At 37.9% G+C, this 13,495-nt stretch overlaps 1 protein-coding gene across 3 annotated transcripts in view; it reads left to right on the top strand.

The window, feature by feature from the left end:
* The first annotated feature begins 540 nt into the window (after positions 1–540).
* LOC123758756 (sterile alpha motif domain containing protein 4 smaug) overlaps positions 541–13,495 on the top strand; it is a 172,852-nt gene continuing 159,897 nt past the window's right edge. Inside the window, exon 1 of one of the 3 annotated variants that reach the window (XM_045743407.2) lies at positions 541–571. In XM_045743407.2, coding sequence (XP_045599363.2) covers positions 556–571 — 16 coding nt within the window. In that variant the 5' untranslated portion in view covers positions 541–555. Of the gene's footprint in view, positions 572–1,265; positions 1,406–1,472; positions 1,619–13,495 lie in introns of those variants that run through there. The other 2 variants (XM_045743408.2, XM_045743409.2) reach the window with 2 other exon arrangements.

The raw sequence follows: 13,495 nt of genomic DNA, 5'->3' as shown, positions 1-13,495 counted from the left end.
TACGTTTATCAACACAAACGTATATGGAACTCCGGGCTGCCCGGGTAAGCACGTGACGCATATTGAGTCGATATGCGTGTATTAATTTAGTATTAATCCCATGCATTGAGCGCAGTGGATCTCACGTTATAGGTTGTTTGTAGTTTGTATTGCTTAAATGCCCCTCCCCCCAGACCATAAATTTATGGCTCGGGACCATTCAAGCTTTCTTTCATATTTGTCAGCTCAGCGCGGCCTTAGAATGCACCAAGTTTGGATGAATAAAGTGTACCCACATATTGCACCATGAGAGTTGCTGGGATTAGCTAGTCATGGAGTCAATAAGCTCCAGGACCAAAATGGTGAATTAAAACCTACCCGAGACCTTAATTCAAATTACATGAAGGCAATAAACGTACGAGAACGTAAGCATTGTCTGAAATACAACTATTATCGGTGTATGCAAGTGGAACGAACTACAGAGTATATAGTCGAGGCTGCCTCCATCCATCGTTTCAAAATCATGTACAAGAAATAAAAGTTCGAAAGGCTGGGCTCAAGAGCTGAAGTTCATTAATGCAACCTGTGATATGTAAGTACTGCTAGGTAATTAACTTGATTTTGTGTAATATACCATCGCTGATTCAAGGCAACAATAACTATATAATGAATGAGGAAAAAATGAGCAGGATATACCTGTATATATTAACGTCATATGTTTTACTTATATTTGTTCAATATATCAATCTGTATACAACACCTTGTTGTAGACCCTGTTGATAAAAGTACTTTAAAAGTAGCTTGATATCGTCCCAGAATGTAAGAAAAAATTAAAATCCAGCTTCATTCGCCCTGCAAATTTCCCATTCTCTTCCACTATTGCCATGTAAACTAGAGAAAACTACCCCATACATGTCAGCCAAAATGCTTATAAGAACCTCTTGGTGATTCCGGCTCCCCTCGCTCTCTCTCTCTCTTTCTGTCGTTCATTTAATGTGAAGGTAAAGAGTGTGGTGTGAGCTCTCTCTGCCCTGGAGACCAGTTCTGGCTGTGTTATGAATAACACCAGACCTGACGTCATTGCTCCATTCATTCCCCTCCCTCGCACCTTCCAATAATATGTCCTCTAGACTTTTTTCCCCTTCTGTGCAATTTGAACAAGCATGAAAGCGTTATCTATCTAAAATATTGCGTTTGTAAAAATAATGTATGTGCGTTAAAACTGCTTATTGGTGAAAACGTTATAGTAAATCAAGTATGGCGATATTGTTTACCGGTCTTTAGAAGACCTCAGTTTTCCCCTGTGTGGGTTGAGGGCATTAACACAAAATTCTTTATACAGTTATAATATAACTTAGTGGCCGTATCTCTGGTTTAGTACAAAGGTATCCTGTTACAACGAATGATCTGAATCCCCCGAGCCAAGGTAAGCGAGCCTCGACCCCGTGTTCCCCCGCGGCTGATAGAGTGAACTAGAATACCAGCGTAAATTAGAGCAGTCTTCAAGGCCAGGTGAATGGAAACATGAACTGGTTCTCGGGAACTTGAGGAAACTGATTAAGAACTCTGGGTATACTGTGCTGGTGGATTACACAGCTCATCCCACCCTCCTCACGGGGATATTTTCCCCTGATTATACGTGAGTGTTATATGTGTCTTCAGGTCAGGGGTGATGGAGGAGCTCCTAGCCTCCTGCTCTGTGCATCAGGTCTGTACCCACAGTACAGCAAAGCAGCTCATTTAAACTACACTATTTGAACAAGTCAATTATATTGGTGGTGCTTGGGTGGTGTTAATGGAATTATATATGTGTATTGAGCTTTCTGGTAAGGGAGAGCCATTGGTGATGGATAACAACCTGGATCTCTGAGATTGAAGAAATAAATACACAATAATTTTCATTAGATTTTAAGAGTTTTGCAAAACCAGTCGTACATACACAACATTGTTTATATCTTGTTATATTCGGTATGTTTTGTGTCATGTGACAACCAACCCAAATTAGAAAGGAATAAAAAGTCGATTAACACTAAGCATGTGGCTGTCATCAAGATTGTCATCTCGAATATGCAAAAAAAAAAAAAAAAAAGATTGCTAATGTGTGCAAAAAAAATGGGAAAAGGCAAAATAATTAAGTTTCTGGCTTCATGTACAGTAGGAGGAAGTTGATTGGGGGGGATCACTGTTAGGCCACATGCTAGGGTGCTGATACCTCAAGTTTTCAACTTAGAAGATTTTTTTTTGTCTTTCTTGTTTGACTTATTATTTTACAAACTGCGGTGTTTGTGTTGAACAATTCGATTTATGTACAAATGGACACAAACAATTGACTGCATAATGTATATAAACCTGTAATATAATATGTACACCTAAATTACATATAACCCTGTTCCTGGCACAACTTAAAGGAAGTGTTCGGTGGTTCTGTGTGAGAATGACATCCAGAAATCTGTTCAAACACTATTGGGATAGGTAAAATCATATTTGATCATAACAGCAGATTTCTAATACAGTACTGTACACGATAACCTGTTTTGTAACTGCTAAAAGTAAGCGGTTATAAAAGATAGCAAAATTTTGTAATGGGGGTCTTAGTTTACTTCATCAGTATAGATACCTGTATGTTATAGCCATATTTTTGTTTTATTTATATATACAAGAGTTGTTACATTCTTGTGCAGCCACTAGTATGTGTAGCGTTTTAGGCAAGTCCTTAATCCTTTGTTCCCTGGAATACGATCTGGCCAAATTGTTTAACAACCAGGTACCCATTTTTACTGTTGTGTTAAACAGAAGCTACAGTTAAGGACTGATGCCCAGTAAATCCTCCCCGGCCAGGATACGAACCCAGGACTAAGCGCTCATGAAATGCCAGGCGAGTTTCTTAACAACTACACCATGGGGACTGCATATATATTAACATCATAGGTATAAAAACTAATCAATAATAACGAAAATCAGCAAGCAACGATGGCTGCAGTGGCCTTGGAGATGAACAAATGATGATCACCGCATTTGCGGGTTAACAGAATCACGGGCTATTGGTAGACACCTCAGAAAGTGCTGTGGCGCAACAATCATACTGCACATGCTATTCAGCACAGGAAGTGGCTAGTATGTACTGAATTCTTGTAATATGCACAGGTGACCTGTGACTTCAGATTTGTAAGCAGTTGTTTGTGTTTGTAAGCATATTTTAAAAGAAAGTGAACTACTTGCAATGTATAATCACATACCCGTACAGTACTATTAACTAAAAATATATGCTCTTGATTCCATCGCAGTTAGTATTGCTAAATTACATATAAGTAAAGAGTGTCTATATTCCATGGTTAAAAAAAATATAAACAAAAACATGAAAATACAGTACTGTATTCTTCTGCCTTGTGTTTCAATCTTGAATTCTCTCTCAATACAAAGCCTGTTTTATTTTTTTAACGCCTATCATTAAGTGTCGTGCACGTACAATAGAGATAATACTGTATAAGACAATCGACTTGTATACTGACAATCGACTTGACAATGGTCCAGGACGGACCGAAACGTCGTCGTCCCTTCAATTTCTAGTGTGTGGTCTGGTCAACATACTGTATAAGAATTTAGTTAATTAATTCCTAATACTGTAGTACTCTTAATAAGCTGTTCTGCAAAAGAACCATGATTTCTGGAGTGCTAAACTCTCACAAACATGAACATCTACGTGTGAAGACAAGTTAGCGGCAATAATATAAGCAGTGTAATGGCTATCAATCAGCTACTTACAGATTGCACCAATTTATGGAAGATAAGTACAGTACAGGTACTGTATTGATTCTTTAGAATTTTTGCCCTTCTTTATGGTTGAATATTTTATATGACAATTACAGGCCTAGAAATCTAAAAAACTGCATGAAATCAGATAAAAGAATAAAATCTGCCACATGCTAGTACTGTACTCTATTTCATTGTTTACTGTATACTGTATCACATTAAAATGTCATATCTTGGGGTGAGACATCCCAGTTTGTCTCATGTTGTAGATAATGCCCACTTTTTCTGTAATACAATATTTTTATTTTAGTTTATGCCCACTTTCCTTGCAGTAATTAGATAGTTTTGCAAATAATACCCAATTTGACTAGTATTAAGTTGCCTGTCTTCAGGCAGTCAGCAAGACAAAACTTAGTCGCCTAAAGCAGGGCTTAAACTAAAAATAAAAATTCTGAGCCTCTTCAAATATTTTTTTACATTTACAAATATGGTAGATTTTTACAAATAAACAATATAGTTAAATAATTTTAACCCGTCATGTCAGGAAAAGCTATCAGTCCTAAATTCTCATTAAGCTGATTAGCATTTGAGGAATTTAAGCAAGACCTGATGTGTGTAGACTGGCACACATTTAAACACAGATGATGGACAGCTCCTGTTTACTATATTATTATTTGACCTAGGATTAATGATTTATTTAAAATATTATGGTTCTGAGTGTTGAGTAGGCCATATTTAAAGATGTCATAATATTCATCTCACCTATAGTATATTTATGTGGTCTTGCATCAGACTAAAACTGGATTATAATGTACCGTAGATGAATACTACAACCAATTAGTCTCTCTGTAGTGCAGTCAGGTTTGTAGACTCACAACTGGGAAAACTTGGTTCGAATCCTGGGCAGGAAAGAGATGCTTGGGCATGTTACCTATCACTATGCTGCTGTTCACCTAGCAGCAAATAGGTAACCAGGAGTTAGTCAACTACTGTCTTGTAGGGTTGCATCCTAAGAAGAGTCGGTAGTTCAACCTTGGAGAAGCCTCAATATAAGCCTAATGTATAAACATTCACAAGTTGAATGTCCCTGACAAAAATGAGTGATTAAAAAATTTGTGATAAAATGTAAGTAGTGTATAATTAAAATATGATTCGCGTATTTATACAGGCGAAGGTTTAACAAGAGATTTAAACATCTGGCCAATTTATTTTTAACCAAGCCAAACCTTTGACTGCCATTATATTTTGATTAATGTCTCAATAGTTATTGCTTTTACAGTCTTAATTATGTTGTCAGTTTCATATTTATTATCTAGCTAAACGTCTCTAATAATTCATGCCACAAGTTTTACCTCCCCCTCCCCCCCCCCCCAAAAAAAAAAAAAATTATTAAATATTTTTAACACCACATACAAACTTTAAAAAGTAGCCCAAGAGGCTGAGGACCATCACCCTTACCCCTAGTGTATGTTGAATTATGCTGATATTGCTTCATTTTTATTTCCATATTTTCATGTTTCATAGACTATTCCTTTAACACAAAGGTTTAGCATTCATTAGTTTATTACAGTGTACAGATTGCCAGATAACATAGGTTCATCTCTCTAGGCTTTAATAGTTTATAATTCATTATGTCGGGGGACAGGCCGCCAGTATATACATATAGTTTATATGTGGCTTATATCGAGGTTCTTTCCCCAGGGTCAAACTACTGACTCTCCCCAGGATGCAACCCCACAATAAACTGACTAACTCCTAGATACCTATTTACTGCTTGGTGAACAGGTGCATTAGGTGATAGGATATGTACCCAACCATTTCTGTCCTGCCTGGGATTCAAACTCGGAATTCCCAATATTATTATTATTATAATTATTATTATTACACAGAGAACTCACATTAACGTGATATAATAATGTTTTGTTCATTATTATTACAGTATTATTATTATTATTATTATTATTATTATCATTACTGTATTACTGTATAATAAATGAATCAATATCTAAACAACTGTGCAATTGTTATTTGCTAAGTTAACAGGAGTTACTATTTTACAAGTATTATCTAGGAAGGCTTCCCTCTGTATTTTCCCGAGCTTCCCGCCTTCAGTCCTCCAAACCCAGGTACCACACCAGGCTCAATCACATCATGATCACCTGCTGTAGACCAGTACCAGAATCTGGCCCCTTCAATAGAGGTACAAGATTGCCATATTACTGTAGGAAAACCCACCAGAAAGATAGAATGCACCAAAAACAAGCAACTGCTTATTCAGTACAGTACAGTATTTGTAACCTTGATTTAAATGATGTACACACGTGTTGTCTGGGACCAGTCATTAGTCAGCTCCACTCCTTCAGCACTAGATGGAAGCCCCAGTGAACCGAAGGGCCCTGTGCAACTACCCCAGTCATTCATGCATCATTCACAAATTTTTCATCTTGGTATTGCCGATCCCTTGGATTTTGTCCTGCGTGCGGGGTCCTGTGCTTGTATTTGTTTTTTTTACTTCATGTGTATGGTTTTCTGTTGACTTGTTGTGTGTGCATTAATCTCTTGTTCACCTGGACTGCATGGGTCCAGCCTTCACTGGTTGCTGCTGGTATTGCCCGCTGCCTTCATGTAAGGTTATCTTCTCTGAGAAGGTTCTCTGGAGCCTCTGCAACACTGTGGGGCTGGTGGTTGGGATGGTCTATAGTTCACTTCTTCTGGGGATGTGTTGTATGTATATTCCATCTCTGGCCTAGTGGAAGCTTATGCCTTCTCTTGCTGCTCTTTTCCCAGGTCGAGGGCTGGTGTGGGCACTCCCTAGTGCCATATTTCACTGCTGCTTTGTTATGGGTTGGGTGCTGGTAGTCCCCTTCCAGGTCTTACTTGGAAATACAAATTTCTTCCCCTCTTTTTCCCTCTGCTTCTTGTCTGGTTAACGATACTGGGTTTTGTCCAGTGTGGGTTGCATTTGGTTGGGCGACTCAGGAACACCACATGTGGTAGCAACATGTGGGCATTTTTCCTCTCTTTTAATTCTCCTGAGAGTTATACACTGCCCAGTCCAGCATTGCAAGTGCCCCCTCTCCATGACAGTTGTTGTCTTCAAGGCATCCTTCAGATGGTTCTTCTGCTCCCTCTTCTGGGGCTGTCTTCTTGTCCATCTGTTCGGTGGGTTTGCGAGTTTTTCACTTTTCAGTGCCGTGCCTCTGTCTAACATTGGTTTCACAGGTATGAGCAGCTCTATCTACGAGCATTTCGAGTAACGAGCGAGCCACTCGCAGAACATTTGTCTCTACTAACAAGCTTTTCCTCGATTAACGAGCGTTTCCGCTGGTTCTCGGACACCTTTTACAACAGTTTTGTTGTTGTTTCGCAAGACGAGTTTTCCACATGACGAGCTCGGTGCCAGAACGGATTAAACTCGTTAATCGAGGTGCCACTGTATTGGCTTTTTCTTCCTGGTTTTCAGATTGTTTATTGGCTGTTGCCAGCTGCTGTCACCCAGTTTTTCCTTGGCTTGGTTGTGCCATACACTACTGTACTTTGTTTTTCAATGAAGTTTGTTACAGTCAGTAGAAAACATTCACCAGATAGTTGCAAAGTAATTGCCAAAATTATAGCACTTAGAAGGGATCAGGATAAGGATTTAGGATGGGACAGGGGAAAGGAATGATGCCCCACCACTTGAACGCCGACCTGCATGAAGAGAGCCTGTCGCTTTGTCGTCCAGCCCAAGTGGTTGGGTGTTGGAAGGGGGAAGAGCCCAAGTTTTGAAGTTGGAAGATGGGAGCCCCGGGATGACTGCAGAGGAGTTTTTGGGAAAGTGAAGTTTGTTAGGTTAGGGGTTCCGGTAGTAATCAAGTTTGTTCTCGACTCACAATTGAGATTTCCGGGTTTGAATCTCGGGCAGGACAGAAATGGTTGGGCACATTTTCTATCACCTAATGCTCCAGTTCAACTAGAAGTAAGTAGTCAGTCAGGTACTCAGGAGTTAGTCAGCTTGTTGTGGGGCTGGTTGGGATCAATAATTCAACCTGTGGATGGGGGGGGGGGGACCTTAATATAAACCTAATGTATATGAATACACTTTGGATACACTCCCTGAATACACTCCGTCCTTACCCTGACACAATAAATTATTATAACATGTTAATGGAGATTTTTTGGTGGGTAAGTTTTTTAAGGGGTTTATTTCTATGAAATACTTTCTTTGACCATAGATTCATATGTAGGTATACATGGAGGTAAAGGGAAGGACATCAAATGGAGCATAAGAGTTTGATAATGTGTGTGTGTTATTAAGCATTTTTTAAATTGGGGTGAATGATGCAAAGGTCATTAGTGGAATGTTTGGAAGGTTAGGTCATTGTACAGTGCAGTGCAACAATAGGGTAAGTGGGAGGTGGATGTTACTATCAGAGAATGAGCATAAAAAAATCTAAATGTAAGGAAACTGGAGGCTAACAAAATGTAAAATTTACAAGTAAAATAGGGAAATTAATATATGATGTAGGGGGGAATGATTTTGACAATGTAAATGCAAAATGCGTATACAATACAGTACCATTCATTGGTATTGAGATGATAAAGGCTATAGAAGCTGTGTGTTGTTAGTAGTGATGAAAAAAAGAAAGGAAAGAAGGATGCTGCATGGTTCATTGAAACTGATAAAGGGCGCTTGAGAAAAAAAAGTGATGCATGGAAAATATTACTGAAGAAAGATTACCAAATGATTACCTAATAATAATTAGAAGAAAGACTGAATATAAAAATTGTGAAAAGATTATAAGGAAACTGGTTCAGACTAAAAAAAGAAGGGTTAAGTGTGAGGAATATGGATGAAAGCTGTGTGAGGACTTTGTAAGTTCTCTCTTCATTAGTTTGGATTCATTTCTTCCACTTTCTTGAAGTATGAGGCTCCATCTTCTTTTTGGCTTGCAGACAATTCCCTTTTGTCTTTAAGGGAGGGAGTCTGTCTTTGAGGGAGCCGGTCGGCCGAGCGGACAGCACACTGGACTTGTGATCCTGTGATCCCGGGTTCGATCCCGGGCGCAGGCAAGGAACAATAGGCAGAGTTTCTTTCACCCTATGCCCCTGTTACCTAGCAGTAAAATAGGTACCTGGGTGTTAGTCAGCTGTCACGGGCTGCTTCCTGGGGGTGGAGGCCTGGTCGAGGACCGGGCCGCGGGGACACTAAAAGCCCCGAAATCATCTCAAGATAACCTCAAGATAAGGGCTTAGTGAGATTTCTGCCATTCCCAGATGCTCAAGTACCATGAGATGGGGTCAGTGTTAGGCGATTTGCCCTTTAAGGTAACTGATTCCTCCCTTTTTACACCTGCCTTGCCTCAGTGCGCTTGTCTTTGCGTTGTGTCTTGTGTGTGTCTTTTTACACCTACACTTGGCAGCTCCATGTGAATCTACCTTTGTTTTTTACTGCTCAGGTGGCAGAGTATCACAGGGCGTGTCAGGATATGGCTTCTGTTTACACATTTGGGCTCTTCAGGAGCTTTTTCTGGTGGGGCTTCTCTGGTAACTCTCTGTTGCTAGCAACCTGGATAGCATCATTCAATTGGAATCACACCAGGCCATTATGAGCCATTACTGGGGACTAGAGTCCAAACCTGGTCCCCTTTATAGAGGTACATGATATTCAGTAGCTGAGAATACTAGAGCACTCAGCCCTAGAAAGCCCATCAGAAAGTTAGATTGAAACAAAACAGACAACAGCAAGATAAACACAACACAGAAAACAAGACCCCAAAATGATCCACCTAGTCATTAGGTGGTTCTAGTCTCTAGTAGTGGCTGCACGCCCAGCTACTAGATCCACTTAGCCAACTCACTCGTTATTAATCTTGGTGTGTCTTAACCTTCGCTACGACTCCTCACTCCATTATTGCTTTTTGGGTTCCAATTTTTTAGATAAATGACAGCCATCCTTTGGACTGTCCTGCAGGGGCTATTTTGCAGGTCTTCTTCAACAGGTGCACAGTACAGCTTGTGAGTTGGACCCAGGTTGTCATTTTCTTTGACTCATTCATCTTGCTCCAAACTTTATGATCTTGTTCCACTCCGATTGCTCTCCAGAAATTTATTGTTTGAACTGGGATAGGTTGCTTTGGTCTCTTCTGCTGTGGAGCTGGACTCTGTGTGTAGTTCATCTTCCGGATTCTAGAGGGTTTGGCTCTCCACACAGTTCATGTGAGCAGAGTATTAATTATGTTTGTAATTACCTAAGTGTGTAATTACCTTGTGGATAGGATCTTCTGGTCACTGGAAATCTAGGTTATGAAGTATAAGACTGGAAGATGTGTGGGCTAGAGGGCTGCAGGGTGTGGTAGTGCCTACCCTTATGTACAGATGTTTGACGTTGGTGCGGTGGGAAATGAGAAATTAACACAGAGATATGCATTTGTAGTGTTATGATAGAGAAAGAAATACAAATGTCAAAGAGAGGTGTGGAGTATATATGTCAGTAAATTGTAAGACTGAGTAGTGTATGCTGAGGTTTGGTAATATTTAATAAATATGTAATAATAGAGTGGAAGTTGTTTTCAAGTATTTTTGAAGGAAGGCTAGGAGCAGAAAAGTTCAAGAAGAAATTGAATATGTATACTGTATTGTGAGTGAGGAATGTTACCTAACTAGTTAGCACAGCTTGTGTTGAGGGGTAATAGTAGCATAGTCTAGGGGATGTGCACTATTATAAACAAGTCAACACTAGAGTGCTCCTATGTAGGACACAAATACTAATTGGGACGATTAGGTGAAAATATACATGCACATCATAAGATATATACAGTATATATATATAATATAATTAATATACAAACTGAAGGCATGTATCTCAATACTATAAAAATGTAAATCCCATCATTTGAATGACATGAAAGAATTGATGGCTGAATAAATAAAAAATAAAATCTCCAGACAAATAAATCTACAATACGAAAAACATAAAAAACACAGATCACTTATCAACACAAGTTCTCCCGGATAGGCCCCCAATATTTTGTTACTGCTTGTTCACACCGCTCATAGAGTAGGGGACAGTAGGGGTGTAGAAATAGCCTAAGCTACTCTATCCCTTTGAGATGTATTTCTTTCTTGTCTCAATAAACATACTTGAACTTGAAGGGGACAGTAATCAGCATAGTCTAGGATTTTCCATTGTCTTTTAATACGCTCTACCAGGGTGCCCCGTGAGTCAATACAAAACAAAAAAGAAATACAATACAGTACCAGGATATAAAAACCTACTCATAAGAATATATATATATAATTTCAAGATTATTCATAAATGTATCACAATATAATCAGATGGCAAATCAACACACACACATATATATATATACAGTGTATATATATATATATATATATATATATATATATATATATATATATATATATATATATATATATATATATATACTGTATATATATATATATACAAGGTCTACAAGGTCTCCTCTGAATACTTTTTATTTTCTTCTCCGAGGCTATGGGTCCCCACATTGGCACCAGAGGTGGTACCCTCATTAATATTAATTTATATATATATATATATATATATATATATATATATATATATATATGTCGTACCTAGTAGCCAGAACGCACTTCTCAGCCTACTATGCAAGGCCCGATTTGCCTAATAAGCCAAGTTTTCATGAATTAATTGTTTTTCGGCTACCTAACCTACCTAACCTAACCTAACTTTTTCGGCTACATAACCTAACCTATAAAGATAGGTTAGGTTAGGTTAGGTAGGGTTGGTTAGGTTCGGCCATATAACTACGTTAATTTTAACTCCAATAAAAAAAAATTGACCTCATACATAATGAAATGGGTAGCTTTATCCCTTCATAAGAAAAAAAATAGAGAAAATTTATTAATTCAGGAAAACTTGGCTTATTAGGCAAATCGGGCCTTGCATAGTAGGCTGTGAAGTGCGTTCTGGCTATTAGGTACGACATATATATATATATACTGTATATATATATATATATATATATATATATATATATATATATATATATATATATATATATATATATATATATATATATATATATATATATATATATATATATAAATAAATAAATTCACTCCAGATAAAATTATCTACTACAGCAAAACTAGACTAAGCGTTACAGATACTTATCAAACATGACGATCCCTGCCTGAATATCTCCAGCAACTAACTCTCCCTTCGACGTGCTACCCACAATTCCCTGCTCCTGCTTTCATCCAGGAAAAGGATGGTAAACAAGAACTTTTACTGTAATACAACAAATGAGAAAAGCAATCGTTCTCATATGGATATGAATGAAAACTTAAATACAACTACATTATGTAAATAATATAAGTTACAATGCCATATGCTTAATCAAAAGAAAATAATAATATCAATATTAAAAGGTGACATCTGGCAATTGCCTCAAATGTACACATACAATTATTTGATCCAACCTGACCAGATTAATAAATGAATAATACCTGTGACTAAGCAAGCCCGCACCATGCTTCACTGTGTTGCCAAGTTCTCCTACTCTTACAAAAAGTATACACATAATTATATATAAAAAGGAAATATTATGTAAATAATTTGTTGTATGAAATTATGTGAGTATCCAGATAGGGATATGTAACAAGGAAGTCTTGGTGGTATCAGTTTAAGGAGTGAGTGAGTGTTTAACATAGTTTATAAACTAAAAATCATAGGAAGTACAGTACTCTACACCTAGTTGTGTCAAGCCATGGGGTACTACTATAAATATTTTACGGGAGTATGATGATACTGATTGTATGATGCTGATTAGAGTGGATGACTATATTTACACAGTACAATATTCAAGAGAATTACATAATATATCATGTACCTGAATACGTGATATATTATATCCAGACACTATATTGTAGGATTTCATGATGTGTGACATTTCATACATACACCGTAATATAGGTAATGGCTGTTGACATGTCGTAGCTGGAGTTTTGTAGTAAAGATGAGTTACTGTAGCTCATACCAACCTTGCATATCAGAGCGCAGGAGGTGCTTAATCCCATATTAGTGACATTTGGTTTAATAATAATAGTTAGATCATACACAAGTAGAAGGGAAAGACTGAATTGTCACCAGTGTCCCTTGGCCTGGCCTAAAGGCCTAAAGACAAAACCTATTTTCCAGGAGCAGTGGAACGCCTACCTTAGATGATGAACTTTTATACCAGCATCCCTCATACTTAGAGGTTACCTAGAGTTGGTTCCAGGGATCACTATTGTCTCAGTCCTGTTTTGACTTGGCCTCCTGGTCTCTTAAGGATTATTTCTGTGTGCAGATTTGGAATTGGTCCCTCCAATATTTTCTAGGTGTAAAGTGTGATACACTGTGTTTCTTTTGCCTGCACTCATGGAATACAATTTGAGGAATTTGAAGTTGTTCCTATATCATTTAGATGTTTTATTGAATGCATTCAGGCAGTAAAAGTTCTCCATGTTCTCCAAATCAGCAGCTTCACTAACCTTGAAAGGGCTATTAGTGTGCAACAGTATCCCATCTTAGAGAGCACTAGTATGTTAAAAAGTTTCATATTTTTTCCTTGGAGTCATGACAGTTACTTTATTGTGTTCATTGTAATTAAGGTCTGCTGACATAATTACTCCCAGGTCTTTTACTTTACTATTCTTTCTATGGTATGGTTTGACAAAATTGTAAAAGTGGTTTCAGTTTTTATTTTTTTATGTTTTTACTGTAATGCAGGAACTG

The sequence above is a fragment of the Procambarus clarkii genome, chromosome 31 (assembly GCF_040958095.1).
Source record: "Procambarus clarkii isolate CNS0578487 chromosome 31, FALCON_Pclarkii_2.0, whole genome shotgun sequence".
Classification (NCBI taxonomy): domain Eukaryota; kingdom Metazoa; phylum Arthropoda; class Malacostraca; order Decapoda; family Cambaridae; genus Procambarus; species Procambarus clarkii.
This window is presented reverse-complemented; position numbering and strand designations above follow the sequence as displayed.